At 42.7% G+C, this 18,415-nt stretch overlaps 2 protein-coding genes across 2 annotated transcripts in view; both read left to right on the top strand.

The window, feature by feature from the left end:
• Positions 1-18,415, top strand: part of LOC109469753 — a 68,107-nt gene that overhangs the window by 47,647 nt on the left and 2,045 nt on the right. The window contains 13 exon segments of the mRNA XM_019768340.1: positions 5,219-5,467; positions 5,875-6,054; positions 12,266-12,565; positions 12,837-12,907; positions 13,262-13,508; positions 14,230-14,391; positions 14,943-15,173; positions 15,549-15,737; positions 15,842-16,003; positions 16,305-16,406; positions 16,658-16,767; positions 17,547-17,726; positions 18,203-18,271. Of these exon segments, the coding sequence (XP_019623899.1) occupies positions 5,219-5,467; positions 5,875-6,054; positions 12,266-12,565; positions 12,837-12,907; positions 13,262-13,508; positions 14,230-14,391; positions 14,943-15,173; positions 15,549-15,737; positions 15,842-16,003; positions 16,305-16,406; positions 16,658-16,767; positions 17,547-17,726; positions 18,203-18,271 (2,252 nt within the window).
• LOC109469757 (vascular endothelial growth factor receptor 1-like) lies at positions 9,451-11,414 on the top strand. Its single transcript, XM_019768355.1, has 3 exons — positions 9,451-9,717; positions 10,309-10,546; positions 10,800-11,414. Exons 1-3 carry the CDS (start codon positions 9,616-9,618, stop codon positions 11,165-11,167), a joined length of 708 nt encoding a protein of 235 aa, XP_019623914.1. The 5' UTR covers positions 9,451-9,615; the 3' UTR covers positions 11,168-11,414.

The following is an 18,415-nucleotide window of genomic DNA, read 5'->3' as shown; positions in this document are numbered from 1 at the left end:
ATTCTGGGGAGATTCAGGAATGTTCCTGACTATCAATTGTGCTCATACAACATGCATTTACTACATGTGGCACCCTGCAATCTCTAAAAGAGTTTTTCATGTTATCTTCAGCATACACACCCCTCCCCCGTAACTTTACGTTTGAGCCCCAGTCACATATTCAGAACCTTCCCCCAACCACCTAACAACCAGAGTTGGCTCACTTTCGGGAATTTAGGCCTATGGAATCAAGTCAAATTTGAGTCAAATCTGACCCCGCGATCGCACATGCCCCAAACACTGCTGACCTGCTCCCGAACACCAGCCCTGCCATCTACTGTCAAGAATGAAAGTCTACCGTGTCGAAGAGAGTACTTGTTACATCAGTGATTCTCCTCGCATCTCACCCGGCCTGTCTCACAGTTTCTCATCAGTAACCCCGTTCCTTGCCCCCGGCTGACCAACTTCTTTCATTTGAAGTCTTCCAATTTTATTTAAACCTGCGTGGAGATGATATCTTCTAATATTCTTGTCCAATGATTACCCCTGGTGTTTGCATCCTGTTAAAACGTTATTACTTGCACCGTGCCTCCAGCGGTTCTACTGAGGAGCTGACTATTATCTTTATTTTCTCAAACCCAGAAGGAAAATCTATCTATGTGGGCATGCGTTTGGAAACTAATAATTACAACATGCATCGCTTATTCAGACGTTTCCTAACGAGATAAAAGAATAAGTATATTTCATTATCACTGCGCACAAGGAATAGTTAACAGAATCCAATTCTCTGGCGGGCAGTGGGGCGAAGTTTTGTTTTAACCTCCTCTGACCATATTGCTGTTTAGTGATAAATAACGGTGCACTTTGTACAATATATAGCCAAGAGGGAATTTTGGCTGTGCTTTACGAGTTCTGCAGTTCTTCAGTAATTTGCAGTCTGAGATAGGAAGGGCCGAGGGCCATGCACAGAGTGATCGGTTGGTGAGCACGGTCAGAAGCGGCGCCTGAAGCTAGTGGTATGTGCAGCCGAACCCAAGAGGGTTGACTGTACGCACATTAAATTACTGAGTCGGACCAATTTTTTGAGAGGTAGGTACCGAGTTTTGTTCTCGTACACATAGGTTGCGGGGGTGGGTGGCTTGGAACCGACTCTTAGGAAGCTAAAAGTCGGAATCATGGCAGATGCGCAAAGTACACTAAGTGCACGTATAAATCGGAAATGTCAGACCTCAATAACTTGTTTTCGGTTGGATATATTGGAAATGTAGAGAGAGATTGTATGAAGTGATTCAATTAGGTATTACACACAGTCATACACTTCCTGAATTCCTCCACGTACCGCCCGCGTACCTCCACCTAGCGCGTGCACCCTCGGACTTAACCTCCCTGTCAATCAAGTAACCAAATATCAACTGTCACAGAGGCCGTCTTTGCTGAACAGGAATACACACAAACCCTCAGACCAACCCACCTAAAACAATACCTCCGTATTCGGAGGTAACACATCTGAACGGTATGAGCCGCGCTTTATTTTCTCAGATTCCTGCGACATCCTTTATTCAAGCAATCCATCGCTGGCGCCAGCTAGCTTCTTCAGAAACGACAGACAAGACAAGATTTAACCTATCAATATACTGCATGGCCTTGTCTTATTTGCTGCAAGTTCGACTTCAGTTGATTTGTAGTTGGAATACAAAAAAGATTTTACTATCATAAAAGTGACGTTTATCCTAACAATAAAAGGTTTCGCTGAAACTCAGTTAAACCTTACAGGGCATGTGATTTCCCCTCGGAGCAAATTAGAGTTATTTTTCTTTTGTTTTCAATAAAGGGCCGGATTCTCTGGTTGGGAGCAAGCCCCCTTTTACACCGCTGAGCGACAGCACAATGACCAAAATTTGATTTTTGTGACTCTTGATTTCATAATTGGAATATGATGCATGTAAAAGTATGATGGCAAAACATGCAAACTCCCACCCAAAAATCTATGAACTTGTTGAGCGATCTGTCAAATATTTGTTTGCTGATCGGTCTTCCAGCGGTCGCAGCCTCAAGTGGAGAAAGGGTGTAATTGAGGCAATGAAAGTATCCATACTTTATAACGGGATTTTGTACATATTGAGTGACCTCCCAAAGCTGAAGGTCAGGTGAAACATTTACCGTCAAAAGTGTATGGATTTGCTGACTTCAGATATGGCGATACAGCGAAGTGAAACTGGCAAAATCGATTTTGACTCTCAAGCCTTGTATACGACGATAACCTTTATCTTTCACGCCCATGCATGGTAGGGTCTTTAGATCGATCAACCCCGGGAATTTTCAAAGGCAACAGTCTTATTCATCCCTCTATTTAATACTCCTTATTCATTCCCCTTTGCTATGGGATGAAAAGAAATATACGGTGTTTATTGTGTCCCCTGTCGTGACGCTTCTGATTCTGGTCGCGAGAAAAATGTATGACGGCACATTCCTCCAGAGGGCGGCATGCTGCCACGTGAAGGCCGAATGACGTAAAAGGTGGTGCGAGGATGACACCCTGTGGTGTTTGTGTTTTACAGTTTGCTCTGTAAATGGGAAAAGGTGAAAAGTGTGGCTGTTTGGGCCATTTTCAACACTTTAGGGTCATGGACACTTGTTAGTAATAATCTGTCAAATATTTCACATAAAAATACAACAAAGTTTTGCCTCCGCTGGGAGGTTATATTTTGGTCGTGTTAGTGTCTGTGTCTGTGTGTGCATCCTTCCGACCGTAAACACAATAACGCAAGAATGCCTGAGTGGATTGCCTTGATATTTGATCGGTGGGTAGATCTTGATGAGACCTCGAAAATATTTGATTTTGGGTACTCTAGTGTCTTGTTATAGTACAGAAGTGACTCATTTGATCTGATATGGTAAAGGTCACCAAACTGGAGTGCTAGCTGTTGGGCTGACAACGAAGTGACTGAAGTTTGGGCCTGCTAGCAGGTTCCTTTCCTGGAAGTGCAGGGGCGCTTTCGTCGGAAATTTGAATAAGCAAAATCAGGATAGTGTAATACTATAGATGATATCAAATAAAAACCCATACCCAATGATAATAGGGTCATAGTCATCTTTATATAATTCATTGTGTGAAAAGTTTTTTGAAGTACAAATAATGCCAATTAGAACATTACTTACATACAGAAGATCGAAAATTGCTGTTGGAGGTATGGGATCATTGACTTCTAGCTAAAAATAAAGAAAGTGAAATCATTATGCTTATACCCGCCAAATTAGGCTTATTTCGTTCTAGGTGTGATGATTCTCCTGTTGGTAATACCGGTTGGGAAGCTTTTGTTTTCCATTTAAAGGTTAAAACCGTAAAAGGGTTTTCTACTCTTGCAAAGCAGCAACGTCCTACCACTCATCACAGCTACAGTCACCTGGGACAGGCTGAGAGCGGCTTCCATCAAACAGTTTGTAATGATTCTGTTCTTATGCGAAGAAAAGCGCTGGCGCCGTCGCAGTCTATTTTCTACTTTCCATATATCCGTCTTCAAAAACCCCGTGTGATAAGGAATGGAAACCGGCGGCAATCCCGGGGATTACTGCGCACACATGAAGGATTACAGTCGCAGGATCCCTATAATCAAAGAAGCGGCAATGGTGTTTCTAACACTTGATAAATCCTCTCAAACTTCTCAAGGTAACCGTAAGGCGCCTGCTTTCTCACAAATTTTGCACATCAAAGATTCGGGACAACAGCCGACAAGCTATGCGATACGAGACGGTTGGTTGCCTCCCGGAGGCTATTTAGTGTCAGAAAGTTTGCCTGACTGCTTACAGTAACATAAATCGAAGGGGCGCGTCGGTAGAATGCACTGTGGCTGTGCCAAACCCGGATATTTTACGGTTTTCTTAGGATGTATATGGTCAATGGTGCAAAATCTTGTCCTTTGCAGTATATCTTCCAACACAACGTTTGAAAACTACAGTCGGGATACCATATATACGCGAATGCGGCCTCAAACGAGACGTTCTGCCGAAGTGCTATACACAATACATTAAAGGGTCCGCGCAGGCGCAGTTCGTTCTACGTACAACGACAAGAACTGTTTGAACGAGTTACGATCATTGCATCAATAGATGTTAATGCCACCATAAAAATATTTTCTCAACTGAGAATCTAGCGTGTTACTGTAAGGCACTGTAGGTTTGTTAAGCAGAAATAACTGCCAGTGGATTTATCTTTTAGAAGTGTATCAGTTTTATTAGAGTCTATTTACTATGCTTATATAATCTTGCTGCAAGATATGCTGTCTAGCCATAAACATCCGGCCCTAAAATAACTTCACAAACATGGGGTTAAAACAGCTGTATATTTTTTGCTCAAGCCAACTTGCATTAGTAGGGAACACAGCTCTCTTCTGTAATCTACACTACAGCATCTGGTAATCATCGATCATATTGATATGAATACAAGACCTTATTACGTATTATGTACCATTAGCCGAACAGTTTGATACAGCGGAAAAAACTTAGAACTGTTTCGTCTTTAATGAATTAACATATTCCTTTGTGGCTTAGATAAATCTTATTTGAATACACGCTTCCTGCTGATCTTCAAAGGCGCCGATCAGTCAAAGGAAAACATAACATCATATTTCATGTTCCTCCTGCCTAAGTAGCAATCTTTATACAATACGTTCTTGTCAGCATCTTTAATAAGGAACATATCTATCATAGTCTCTGTTAATCTCATGACGAATACTAGTACAAAGTCCTTTGTGGCCAAGAGCACATTTCCATTTTCCCATTTCTTTTCGAAATCCTCCCGAGCTGTTGTGTATTGAACACGGTGCAATATAAATTGCCTTTGCACTCAGGTTGGTTGTAATGAAGAAACAAAAACACAGGGGCTTTAGTATCAAACTTTGATTTGACCTGACTTTGTGGTTGCTTTCATTTCATTGACTTGTCTCTTTTGTAAATCAAGTTGCTAGACATACACACGTCGCCGGCTTCAATCTTACAATTTGAAAAGCACATAATGGACTAACATGAAATTAAAGCACAGGTTGTATGTTTTGGATCCGCCTAAGGAGTCTATGGCGTTCAAGATATTTAGATCTAGAGTATGCATATAAATCATATTATATTAAAGTACCAGTATAAATGCCACTAGAGATTGTGAATTTGCAAAGATAAGATAATTGCAAATCCATGGATGAACCAAACCACTTGTGTAATACCTTATCGTCCCTGTCATTCCTCACAGATGTCACACCGCCGTACTTCGGAGACACCTGTCCAGGTGACATGAACCTGAGGAACGAGAAGTGTGAGAACAAGGTTCTTCTGAACTTCACCGTGCCGACAGCCGTGGACAACTCCGGGTATGTGAAGGTGGACGGACCGGAGACCAAGCCGCCCATCTACCTGGCCGGGGGACAGTACACCTGGATATACACGGCCAGTGACGATGCTAAAAATGAAGCAAGATGCCAAATAGCAATAGGAGTGCAAGGTGTGTATACAGTGGGCGTCTGTATGACTCAACATGAATTCTGTGTAGAAAAAAACCCCAAGAAATCGGAGACTTCAGACTTCTGAGAAGTATTTATCATGAGTTTTTCGTGACCCTCAAGTTCGAAGTAGAAGTAAAAACATGACATGTTAAAATAAAGTTCAACCATTTTCCATGCAGCAAAATATTCCTGACATTCTGTCATAAGACCTTTGTTATTGTTGTGACATGTGAGTACCAAGTGACTAACTCACAAATTATACATTTTGCTTTAACGTTATTGCTATAAATTATTTTATCTAATAATTGTCCACTTCTAAACTCTTCGCCCACGATGTACATAAATTGACGGGCGTATGAATAAACACGACATCACAACATATATTTTTATCAACTGTTCACTACAGTTGTAAAGTGCCCGACGATTAAGGTGCCTCACAACGTTGAGGTGACGGGGAAGAGCTGCGGCTCCCTGTACGGCTCCGAGGTGCAGTTTGTCTGTAAGGAGGGCTTCAAGTTGATGGGCTCAGGCATCCGGACATGCGGACCAAATGGAGAGTGGGAAGGCGGGGACGTGCAGTGCATCGGTAAGTGGCTCAGCGTATCGTGGCTTTTAGCCTGGGTGTGAAGTACTCCGACGAACCCGTTGTGGGCAGCCACTAATTGCGCCTTTCAAAGGCACTAGGGCTTGAGACCACATGTATGAATGGATGGATGGATATCACCCTTCAACACGATATCTCAGATGCTGTTAGTGATAGCAAACTGCTAGGATTGCGTGTGAAGTGCAAAGTTGGAGCTATCGAGGTGACACTTGAAAGCTTAGTGGACTTTCTGTTTAAACTTAAAAGGCGAGGTAGAGAATCTGATAGTTCAACTGTTGCAAGAAAGCATCAAAGCATTCTAGGCAGTCACTCTCCATATATTATGGAGGATGTAGTTAAAGTTCGCTTTTCTTTTACTGTGATTTAACCAAGAGTTTGCTAAAACCTTCACTTCTAACACCACTGGCTACCCTCACATGTCTGATGGAGATACCAGCGTCATGCCGGGCAGGCTGTTTTTTCTAAGAACTGACTTGCACGTCGAGGGTGAGAGGCTGTTGGGAAGATATCATGCAAAATTATGCCAAATTCGAACACGAATGATATAGTGTGCAGGATGCATTGAAATGTGACAAAGGGGCTAAAATAAAAGAGTTGTTCACATGTACACATGAACTGCTCATGATCGTATCCGAATCACCCTGATGACATATTTCTCCAAACTCTAGTTATATTGTTATAGTTTAATACACGTTGAATCTGATTGCCATGATGTCAAATAACTTGCTATTCACCGACTACTTTGGTACCAAAAATGTTCCAGTTTTACAGAAAAGGAAAAAAAAACTATCCTGAAAGCACAGCTATCATGATGTTGAGGAAAACTGCCCTATACGATGGATGTATGCTGAGAATGCCTACAGCATCTAATCAAATAGGCTGGCATCTGTTCCTGTACCCTTTTTGAATTTGATGGGACTTTCTAACCGCTCTTTATCCTTTGATGAATATAAGGGTAGCAAAACGTTGACAGTACGTTTAGCTTGATTTATTTGATACTCACCTCGAAGTCAATACATGGAAAGATAGCCACGTCCGCTTCCAATAACACCAACTCGGCAATACCAAACCAGTTCCATTAAGTGTTTCAATGCGTGCATGGAGTTTAAAGTGTAGGCAAGATTTTTGGAAATATTACATCGTACATCATGGCGCTAGGGGCGAGTCTGCATGGATTTTCGTCCTCTCTGCCCCATTAGAAAAAAGATCGACTCTTGATTCTTCCGGGATAACTTTGGCGTTTCTATTGATCCATTGTTGGGGAGTCAATATCAGCCCGGGTACGGGGGGATGGTTGATATGGGCTCCCCACAGTTCAGTCCCCGGGGAGCAGGGGTGGAGGTGAAAGGTGGAATTGAATCTATTCAACGTGCTGACTTATGAAGGTGCGAATCTCCTGAGGAGATGAGTTTGCAGACGCGTCTCTAAGAGCCATTATGACTTTTCACAAGGTTTTACGTTAGGAGAGAGACGCTCTGCTAATTATGCCCTTGAGAGGGCAGCTGGGTTATTTTAGGAGTAAACCATGGAGAAAATTAAGCAGAGATATGCTGGGATGGTCCAATAAGGAGGTCTTGTACTGACAGCTTGGCTACATGGGCATGAACAAGGGAAGAAGTTTGAATTTGTGAAAATGTAGTCTTGGATCCCAGGTCATTTACTCCTGAAGTTTAAATTGGGTAATGTGAGGAGTGGTCCGACTAGGTCCACCGCACATCAATCAGTTTCAGGGATATGTCTTCTGCCCGGATAGATGATACGGGTATTGTAGCTGCCAGAGATCTTGTCATTCATCAATGAGTTCTTTACGTGCAGAAAAATTGCAATGTTCAGGAAGGTCAAGGCATCGGGGCAGAGATACCAATAGCGTGCCGGGAGACCTCATCTTTATGCCTGTCTTGCGTGTCAGAAATTCATAAAGCTACAGCTGGAGGAGTAAGCAGAACAAGCTCAGGCCTTGGGGACAGGCAGTCGCTCATCAAATGTGATGTACAGGATTATTGTGTTTCGATTGATGTGCACTTCACTTTGCGTCTGGCTGCCACGGTGTGCTCTCATGACATTACAAGAATACAAATCACCTCAGACCAACTTTAACTTGCCCAAACTTTAGTTTCCCTTGTCTAAGTGTACGACGAGTTACTAATTCCGTCTCAACACAAAAATGATGAAAGATAAGTATTTGGGAATAATTTGGGAAAGCAAATGGGAGAATGGTACAAGAATGGTCATGACGTAATGAGGGAGGACTAGTGACGGACTACATGTACATGACACACAGTGTGCATGTTCCTGTCTGTTGAGTCAGAGTGACAAACCCCCTGTATACGTCGAAGCGCTTTGGATTTAAAGAGAACATCGCAACTACGGAGTATATGCTATATAGTGGATTGCTTTGGTAACAGTGATTCAGTAGTCGTGGCTGAGTGAAAGCAACAGATGCCTCACAATAGCACTGTAGAAAGGAAGCTAACATGATTAAGCCGTAAAATGGAATTATCTATACATCATGTGTACAATATGTTTTTATTGATTGACGTTATCATATTGATTTACGTGATTTGTCATTGGAGAATTCGTTTGGTACACTTTTTTTTCAGAAGCTTAGCTTTTTTTTTCATTTTTCTACTTGTTTTGTATGTTTATGTTTTCTGTCTGGGGTTTTCCTTTATGTACTACTGTTAGCCCAACTTGGAGACGGCACGGTGAGACTGCACAAGCGCCCGGGAAAACCGCGCGACTTGCACATCGTAGAGAAGGGTCCGAGGATGGTCAAACTGTCCTGGCTGCCTCCTGCGGCTTCTAAAGGCGCCAGGAGAACCAAACTCGCCTACAGGGTGCAGTTCCGAAGCGAGAGATTACGAATCACGTGGACGGATCTGTTCAAAGAGCTTTTAATCAGCGGCACCAGGATCACCCTGCCCCTCTCGCCGTGGGTGGATTACACTTTCAGGGTCATCGCGGCGGACAGGAGCGGGGACAGCGAGCCCAGCGAACCGTCCGAGCTGTACGACACCCCGCCGGCACGTGAGTTAATTAGCGCGCTCGCAAAAGATACCCACCGCACGCGTCAGTCGCTTTAACCTCTACGGCATCAGAACTGGAATGGTAAGCATGTCATATTTATCGTTGCATTGGTCATTTTTTAAAAAAACTTGATGCACGCTTAAACCAATTTTAGAGCAAGGAAATGTTGGTAGCGTCCCAAACAAAACGAGAACGTAATAAAAAAATGTCAAAAATTTGCTCTTGTCAGTCCCTGCCCTACACATATATTGAATTAGATACCCCAGTGAGAATGAACTTTCCCGATACCTAATTTTGTGAAACCCCAAAGACACAGCCTGGCGTCCTGGGACCGAGAGTATCGACCTGAAAGTTGGATGCTTGTCCTCAAGTAATTGCTTTTCCCACGCCTCTCTTGATGCGGCACGGTGTATTTTTGTGGAATCATCCTTCTAGAACGAAGGGAAAAGACCTCGTGATAGCAAATTCGATTATGTTGGCAACGTTACAACAACCCCACCGAGACCCGTGTTATGTATGACATCATTGACTATTTTTACCCTGCTAGCCCCGGGACAGATTCCGGAGAGGATTAAGGTGGCCGGACTGTCGGCTACAAGCTTCAGGGTTTCATGGAGAGTAAGTATCGATCAACTGCTGCAGTAAGATTGTATCAGAGAGTTAGACTATTTAACAAATGACGAACATTAGTAAAACTCTGTCGTAAACGATTGATTATTCGGGCACGAGTTTTGTTGACTGTGATGTGAAGGAAAAGTTGGACCGGGTTGTACCAAAGCTACTTCGTGAATATCCAATATGATGAGGCAATGATTTCTATCTACCGCATGGTCCGATGGGAGAGACATTAGTAATGATAAGAAAATTGAAATTAACCTTTGGGGAGTAAAGAACGAACTTCTGTTGATCAAGTAATAATTTAATTAATTAATTAATAAGAGCGTAATGTTGCCCGTGAATGCACATATGAATTAGAATAGAGTAAAAAAAACAAGTTGTATTGTGAAAACATGGTAGATTGCCATCAACATGAAATCTCACTATTTGACTTCAGAGAGGGCAATGACTCCAGGCTACTGTCCGAATGATTGTGTCTAATCCTGTTATATTTAGAACGTTATCATCATATTATTTACAATGACCGTTATCATCATCATTTATTAGTATGATTATCATATTAATGATAATCATGATTTATACCTACTCCAGACCTTACCCCTTGTCGATCACAATGGACCAGACCTTCGGTACCTTGTATCATGGCGACTTCAGAACGAGACGTGTTGGAAACTTAACCTATGGAAGACAGCGACAGTTGGAGGGTCTATGTCATCTTACGTCGTGCGAAACGTCACGTCCGGTCTGCTGTATGAGGTGACTGTCCAGGCTGCCAACTCTAAGGGACAGGGACCGGTATCGGCACCGCGTCATGGACAGTCATTGCCAGGTATGCTCATCATCTGCAACTAAAACTGGCCTAAAGTGGAATGATTTCATTAACATCTTTCAGAAGGAGGATCCACAAATTGTGCTCAGCAGTAACCTGAGCCCGAACTTGTTCTGATGCTGTATTACTAATAATTATAAGAAGTTTACAGGAAATTTGTGACCAGAATGATTGATAGACCATTTACTATTTGTTGATGTGCCTGGAATACTCAATAAATCTTACGTTTCTGTACCAATCTTTCTCCACACAGCTCTCAAGCGTGCTCCAGTTTTGATCACACCAAAGAGAGAATTTAACGCCAGCATATCAAGTACAGTTGAACTGACCTGTGATGCTGTGGGTGCCGTCAGGTCCAGGCGATTATGGTTTAATGAAGCACGAATTGTCCCCACCAAACTGATACAAGGCACGGGGTCGCTACTCCTGGATAAAGTACATTTTAAGGACGAGGGATGTTACAAGTGCTACGCCGAAAATGACCGTGGCTCTACTGAAGGATGCCGTTGCCTGCGGGTCTACGGTTCGAGAAACATTACAACGACTCAGACAAGCATTACCCAGCCGCTCAGTAAAATACATTCACTGTTTGTCTGCCGTATGCCTCCTACTAGTCACTAGCTAGAAATAAATGTTACTGTTATGTAACCTATGTTCTAACCATAGTAGTACACTAGTATCAGCTAGGATGCACTGCTGATGGTTGTTTGACTGGTAACTGTTGAATGTAAGTATAGGTGTGCCCGCTGTTTTAAAACATGTCGGTCCTAAACAGATGCTGGCTTTATATCGCCTTTGTGTGTAATTATGAACTATGTCTATCAGACGGTTATTTCAATAAACAGTAAACCGACTAATCACTCAAATTAACATGCTTGTCTGTCACTTCACGATAACTATTCTGACATGCCTTCCCTTAACTCCTAACGAGTGTACGGGCACTTGCCACGTTCCATATTCAGTCCCATGGCGGCCTTCCATCACTGCTCAGTCCTCGGCGCTCTGCTCACATGTTGTCTGTAGATAAGACCTTTCAGGGTGTTTGGAATTGTTCAGGTATGTTATCTGTGGTTCATGCGCTCTCCCGGTACCGACGTTTATCTTCGTTTTCTCTAACAAGGCTGAGCAATTTCTTTATCTCTACTGAACACACGTTCTGACGATCACTGGTCACATTAACATTGCAGCATGCTTCAGCAGAGGGTGGTGACTGCATTAATGAAATGTAAGCACCGCACTTCTTCATCAACTCAGTATGAGACGGCGCTTCCAGGTCTGTGTTTGAGGTCTGTGTAAAAGGCAAAAGTTTAACTTCCCGCACATTTGCAGACTTTTTGCGCAGTTTGGACAAACTCAGCAAGTACAGCAAATCTTTCACGCTCAGCCTGTTAGAACAGCTTGGCATAAAATCGATATCCTAGCTTTTCTACTACCGTAGCAGTAGTTACCAACGCTCCTGTCCATTATGAAGCAAAATACTTCGTGAATATGGCGTTCAAGTATTTTAGAGCAAGCGGTATTTTTTTCTTATTTTGTTTCAGGTTTCTATGTATCATAAGCAACAAGGTCTCTAAGAAATAACGTTTAATTGTCACCATATAGGCCATTTGGAACTGTACATTTGAGTTAATAACGAAGCAATGCTGTCTTGAAATCAGAGAAATTAAAAATACAAGTTTTAGAGGAATATTATACCGTACATATAAATCATTTGTACAGGAGCCCCCTACACGCCCTTCAAACTGGAGCTGAGCGACAAGCGTGCGACCAGCGTCATCCTGTCCTGGACACCCTGGCCGTCCGACCACCGGCCCAGCGAACACTTCATCGTCCAGTATGAAACAACGTTCGAACCCAGCAAATGGAGAGAGATGATTGGCTTCGTACCCGGAAATGCCACCAAGTCTCTCCTGGAGCTCTCTCCGTTCGTGAACTACCGTTTCCGGGTGATCGCGGTGAACTGGGTGGGGCGGAGTGATCCCAGCGACATCTCCGAGAGCTACCACACTCCGCCCTCAGGTACGGACTGGGGATATTACACTCCATATACACATTAATATACAGCAATGAGAAATACCCTGTTTACTTGTATACAAGATACGTCAGTGCACCTTGCCATACAAATACATTGTGCCCAGCACAATTGTCGTGTAATAGAGTTATATTATATTATATCTAATGTTATATCTGATGTTATATTAATGTTATATCTAATATTATATCTAATATTATATTATATTATATTATATTATATCATATCATATTATATATAATGTATTCCTCTTCCCAGCGCCTGAAGTGTTTCCTAAGGAGATCCAGGCCCAGGGGATCTACAACAGAGACCTGATCGTCAGGTGGGAGGTAAGTGATGAATGTCTCTGTCTCATTGTACTATGATGGATTTGTCAGGTTCATGGGTGTTAAACGTGTTCAGAGTAGCCCTAGCTACTTTCTGTCACACTGAAAGGGAGTATAGAGTCTCTCCATTTCTCTAGTTTCGGCACTTTTATTTTATCAAGTCTTATGATACCATTATTTTCAATGATTTGACGGACTCCAATTCATGTTGACTTAATTGTTTGCTACCCGCACCCCTCAGTCCTTTTTAAGTGAAATGACTATATCAAGTGCATGCCTTAAACCCTGTGATATCGAGGTTAGAAACCAAGATAGATTCGTGCCGTAATGCTCTTTGTCCCCTGCGGTGTATTCCAGCCCCTGGGTTGGTACGAGCGGAACGGTCCAGGCGTCCAGTACAAAATCTTCTGGCGGATCCTGTACTGTAACGCCGAGCTGCTGGGGGACTGGGAGAGCTCCATCGTGCAGGGAGAGGAGAAGTCCTCTTACGTCATCCTCAACCTCATCAGAGATTTGCCGTATCAGGTTCAGCTGCAAGTTCTCAACAACCAGGGCGCAGGACCAATCAGCTACCCGCCTGTTCTCGGACATGCTGGCGACCAAGGTTAATAAATCGACTAATTACACTTGGAATGTTGTATCACCCTAACTAAAACACTGTTTTCATGTCGAAATACCGACTGTAAAAATTCTTATTAATTGATAATAAATTCATCGATACTTAGATGAATATATGTGATTGTATTATTCAATCATCTTCGAACTCATGAATGCATGAGAATTTCTGACTTTAACAATTAACAGTGGTGTTGGTTAAGTTAAGGTTAAGGAGCTCGTTGAACTCTTGTTATTTAATTTGTTTAATCCTATAATCTACCAGTAATAAGTGTACAATTGTACTAATGGCCATTGTACTAAAATATATGTTATTGTTTTGTCTCAAAACACAACTCTCCATGTATGCCTGGTCAAGAAGTAGGTCCGGGAATATGCAGTAGCTAATATAACAGAAAACCCAATTTCAAACATTACCTTCATTAATATTGTGATACTTTTTTCTATATCTGTTAATTCGTCTTAACTCAGATACATCTGTGGTTGGTACGATAGACATGCGTCAAACTTAAATCATATTCTGTTGATAGCTTCTTCACAATCCCTGACCTAATCATTTAACCAACTACGTTTACCCTGTATCCGACTAACATGTATACTCAGAAGCGCCACACTGTGATTCTGCTTACTAATGCACGTTGTCTTTTCTCATTCTCATGTAACCCTATTGATTACTGATAACTGTAAATAGCCATGTTTATGACCACAAGGACATGTGCTTCTAGCTGGTCGGCCGGGGACCAGACCTCCTTGTGCAACCTTCGAAGCCACGCTCCCCCCTCGCATCACATCAGACAGCGACGGCTCCTTAACACCGGGGGAAAATGTACCCTGGATGTCGTCTGCTTCTACATTCCCCGATCTAAAATATGGTGAGAACGAGTCATGCGATCAAAGATTATTAGGGAACTATGGATTGTCTTTTTGAAGTTTATGTTTTGATTTTGTTTTCTTGTATTTTGTGTTCCACAGGTATACTTGAGTTATTTTGTTTTGTTGTTGTTATGTTGTTCTTCTTTCCATCATATTTCACCCCCTGCCTAAAGCATATCCCACCGACCCCAGCATTACCGACGTGTCAGCCAGGGGCGTACTGGACCAGTCAAACAATTCTGTATTTACCCCAACTTCGCTTGTTTGGGTGGATACAGTAACTCATGGTGTAGGTAAGATCAGAGAAGCAATATGTTTTTTTTTATTATGTGTGAATCTTTTATTGTGTTCTTCATTTTGCTATGCTGTACATCTACACATCGGTTGGCGTGTATGCTACATGTCAGCGAAGGCGTTAATATTAACTCTTTTCTGGCCTGGCCTGGTCTGTGCTTAGATGTCTATGAAATGATTCATTCATTATATGCACACCTTTTTTTTCAAGAAATGAATTTATTTTTATTCTTTCTCTGTCTTTGTTCTCTGTCAGGATTTGATATCGTCAACTTCTTCGAAGATTATTCCGGTATCGTGGGAACGAGATTACTCATCACGTGTATAGCCCGTGGCCCAAGGCGAATGCACTTTAAGTGGTTTAAAGGCGAGTACCGGATCATGGCCTCTGATTGGACGAGGATCAGTGTGTCACCAAAAGTCATCAGGAATGACGGCGATCTGGAGTCTGTGCTGGAGATCAACCCAACCACTCCTCTGGACCGAGGTGGGCGTTAGGTGGAAAATGGGTTGTAAATGCGAGAATTTCACACTTGTTCCAGTCCAGTACATAGCCATGGCGGCTAGGGAAACGCTTTTTACATATATGCTATAGGAAGCCAGTGTCTATTTCATATCATAGCTAGCTGTTTAGCTACAAAACAGTCATACTGGTAATTTCTTGTCATGTACACCTACAACAAGAAGATGTTTGCTATTGGCTAAATAACCACCTCTGCGATAGTAGAGATCCAAACAGTCCGTACCGTGTAGGCTCAACATTACCCTGCTTTACATAACTGTTTGACGGGTATTCATTCCACAAAACATGTAAGTTGTATTCTCCTGGACCAACAACTATCATTCTGCCTATTAATTCTAGGTACATACAGATGTGCAGTTTCTGATCAGGGCGTTGAGAGGAGCTGTTCTCTGAACATCACTGTCCTGACCAAACCGTCCGTCCAACTGGACCCAGTCACTGCCACGGTCTTAGTCAGCTCTCCGGTCAAACTGACATGCACCGTCCGATCGCCAGGGGGCGTGGAGCCACAAGTCAAGTGGTTTATAGGTGAAATATTTTAAGTTGATACCATTGTTAGTATACTTGTATTTGATGGGCTTGGGGTAAAGTCAGTGAAGGCTGATTGAAAAGCATTTCTTTTTCCTACACAGGAAAAGACCGTGTGACGGACCTGAGAGCTATCTCGAACCTGGGAAACGGCATGTACCGCCTGACCGTGCTGGGCACCGTGGAGGGCACCAAGTACACCTGTATGGCGTCTAACGCAGCGGGAACCACCATCGCGGAGAGCATCGTCACTGTAGTACGGAAAGGTAGCAATTACGTCAAAACTGTAATGTTTCCCGTGTCCTCTGCTAAGTAGTGAGCACTATCGTTTTCACCCGTTGAATAACACAGATACCGCTTTTCAATTTCAACTGGGATCCGAGAGTACATAGGTACCATCTAGCGACTAAATGTATGCCTGTAGTCCTGACAAACCGTTTTTTATTTTATTATCAAGGCGTTTAAAGTACTCAATGCGTTTAAAGTACTCAAACGCATCATAGTATAGGAAATCAGAGCTCCACGCTCTCTCATTTTCAAATGTTTCATATATCCATGTTATTCCAGATGCGCATGACGTCTGTGGCCAGGAGACCTTCCAGAACGTGGAGTGGGGGATGACCCAGGCTGGCGGGGTGTACTATCAACTCTGTCCGGGAGGGAGCACGGGTAGGTCTGCACAACTCTACAGGGTAGCTATATCGCTAATGCGTTAGCTGGGACAGGCAGTACTGTAAAGGTCATATCATTCTCACTGTAGTATCTTCTAAAGGGTATATATGGATGGTCAAATTTGTTCAGAATGTTCTCGTTTCTCTCAAGTAGTCTATTTTGACAGCCATCGTTGCTAACTGGTTGTTACAGTTCACGAGGTGAAATAGTGATAATAAGCAGGGATTTACGTTTCTCATTGCATGCAGGTTATGCGACGAGGCAGTGCCTGCTGAACGACATGGACTTCACCCCGTACTGGCTGGAGCCAAACTTCGTGCAGTGCACCACGTACGACTTTGAAGCCCTGTTATCCAACGTGAGTTCCTTGTCCACGTTGTGGCTTCAGCCAGTCAACAGTTCTCTCCTTTTGGTCTCGCTTTTGCAAGATGGCTATCCGTCTATTTAGCCAGCGTGGGATTATGTTGTGGTGTTTGTGAAAATGCTATCCCTCTTGTACTTGAAAATATTGTCGCCGTCTGGTAGGAGGAGATATGAGAAACACTTGCTGAGCAGCGCTCCGTTTTGATGTTTAAAACATGGGCTGTCTGGAGCTGTTTGGGTGTGATAGCAGTGGTTGCGTAGAGGCTTTCTACCGGTAATCCGGTTTTGAATGCCTTCCTTTCAAACAGATTAAGTGCACCAAAACCTTGGGCAATACATCAACCACAGTTACGTTAGGCACCAAACCGCAAAGTAGTCCACTAAGCGCTATAAGAAGGACGTTTTTATATTCTACCATCCCCTCGCCTGCTGTGTGTATTTTGATATCGGATTGTTCCAGATTACTAGACACGCATATAAGATCCCGCCACAACATGCATACTGTAGCCGTCAAGCTTCTTACCTCAACATGCTATTGTGATCAGAAACTTGCACAGAACGTAGACTCCTTATATTAGCAAGCTCTACGAAAGGCTCCAAAAAAAGCTAGCCCAGAGCCTACCAATGCAAGAGGGCTACCAGAACGGCTGTTAAACCGACTCCTGTGATAAATCAACTCCTAACTTCATTGGTTCCCTGGCCCTGTACCGTGTTATGTGATTTCCACAGGCATATGTGTTTTTTCCTAATTTGAGTGACTCTCGCTTTATATAGACCCGGATGCTGACATCTGGTATTGAAGTGACAAGCGTGGAGAAGATTGCCGAGACACTCAACTCCATAACCACCCCGAACCTGTACGGAGGAAACCTCAGACTGGCGTCAGATATCATCCAGGAAATGATCCTTTACAAAGAAAAAACAAGAAGAAAGATGTCAAAGCGAGAACTGGAGGTTTGTTGAAGGATATTGTTCTGTCTGATATGAAAGGTTTAAGCTTCAGTGATTACATTAATTGCCACAGTTTCTGTTTGTGGATGCAACTTAGTGCAACTTGACGCTAGCTTAATTCTCATTACAATTACTGTTATATTGTTACATCTATTGTTGATGTATTTATTTTCATTATAATTACTTACTCATTACGTTGTGTACTTGTTAGTAGTATTAGTTCGATTTTGGGTTTTCCTTATATTTCCTTGCTCGTTTATCATTGTAAATTTTATGAGGAGCCAGCCTGGTAGAGAAACTAGGCTTTCTGTTGCCGGATGCTTACAGATTGCCTGTTCTTTTTGAATCGGTGAAGTCGAATGAATGAATGAATACTTTATAACCCTGGATTATGACGGAAAATGCAGTAAAAGATATCAGGTTACATTATTATTTGAGTAAAAGTTCAAACTTGTGCGTATTTCCCCTTTTCTCGGCAGGATGTACTGTGGTCCGCCAGTAATGTTCTGTCCCTCTACAATAAGGAGGAGTGGATGAATCTTCAGGAGGTTTGGTTTGTGTTTGTTTTCCTTTGCCACTCTTGCAGTTTTGTTTGTATCAAACCGCTGGTAGATTTATAGGGCAATTATTTGTCGTAATGTGTTGTTTCCAAATTGAACTGCAAATTGGGACCGTCTCTCTATCAGAAACTG

This window comes from Branchiostoma belcheri, unplaced genomic scaffold, assembly GCF_001625305.1.
Source record: "Branchiostoma belcheri isolate BF01 breed outbred unplaced genomic scaffold, Haploidv18h27 scaffold21, whole genome shotgun sequence".
Taxonomy (NCBI): Eukaryota; Metazoa; Chordata; class Leptocardii; order Amphioxiformes; family Branchiostomatidae; genus Branchiostoma; species Branchiostoma belcheri.
The sequence above is the reverse complement of the archived record's forward strand: the minus strand, read 5'-3'. Positions and strand labels throughout refer to the sequence as shown.

Coding starts and splice junctions, on each gene's coding strand:
- LOC109469757 (XM_019768355.1), top strand. CDS start 9,616: ATGACATCATTGACTATTTTTACCCTGCTAGCCCCGGGACAGATTCCG. Junction 9,718..10,308: donor GCTTCAGGGTTTCATGGAGA/GTAAGTATCGAT, acceptor TACCTACTCCAG/ACCTTACCCCTTGTCGATCA. Junction 10,547..10,799: donor TCATGGACAGTCATTGCCAG/GTATGCTCATCA, acceptor TTCTCCACACAG/CTCTCAAGCGTGCTCCAGTT.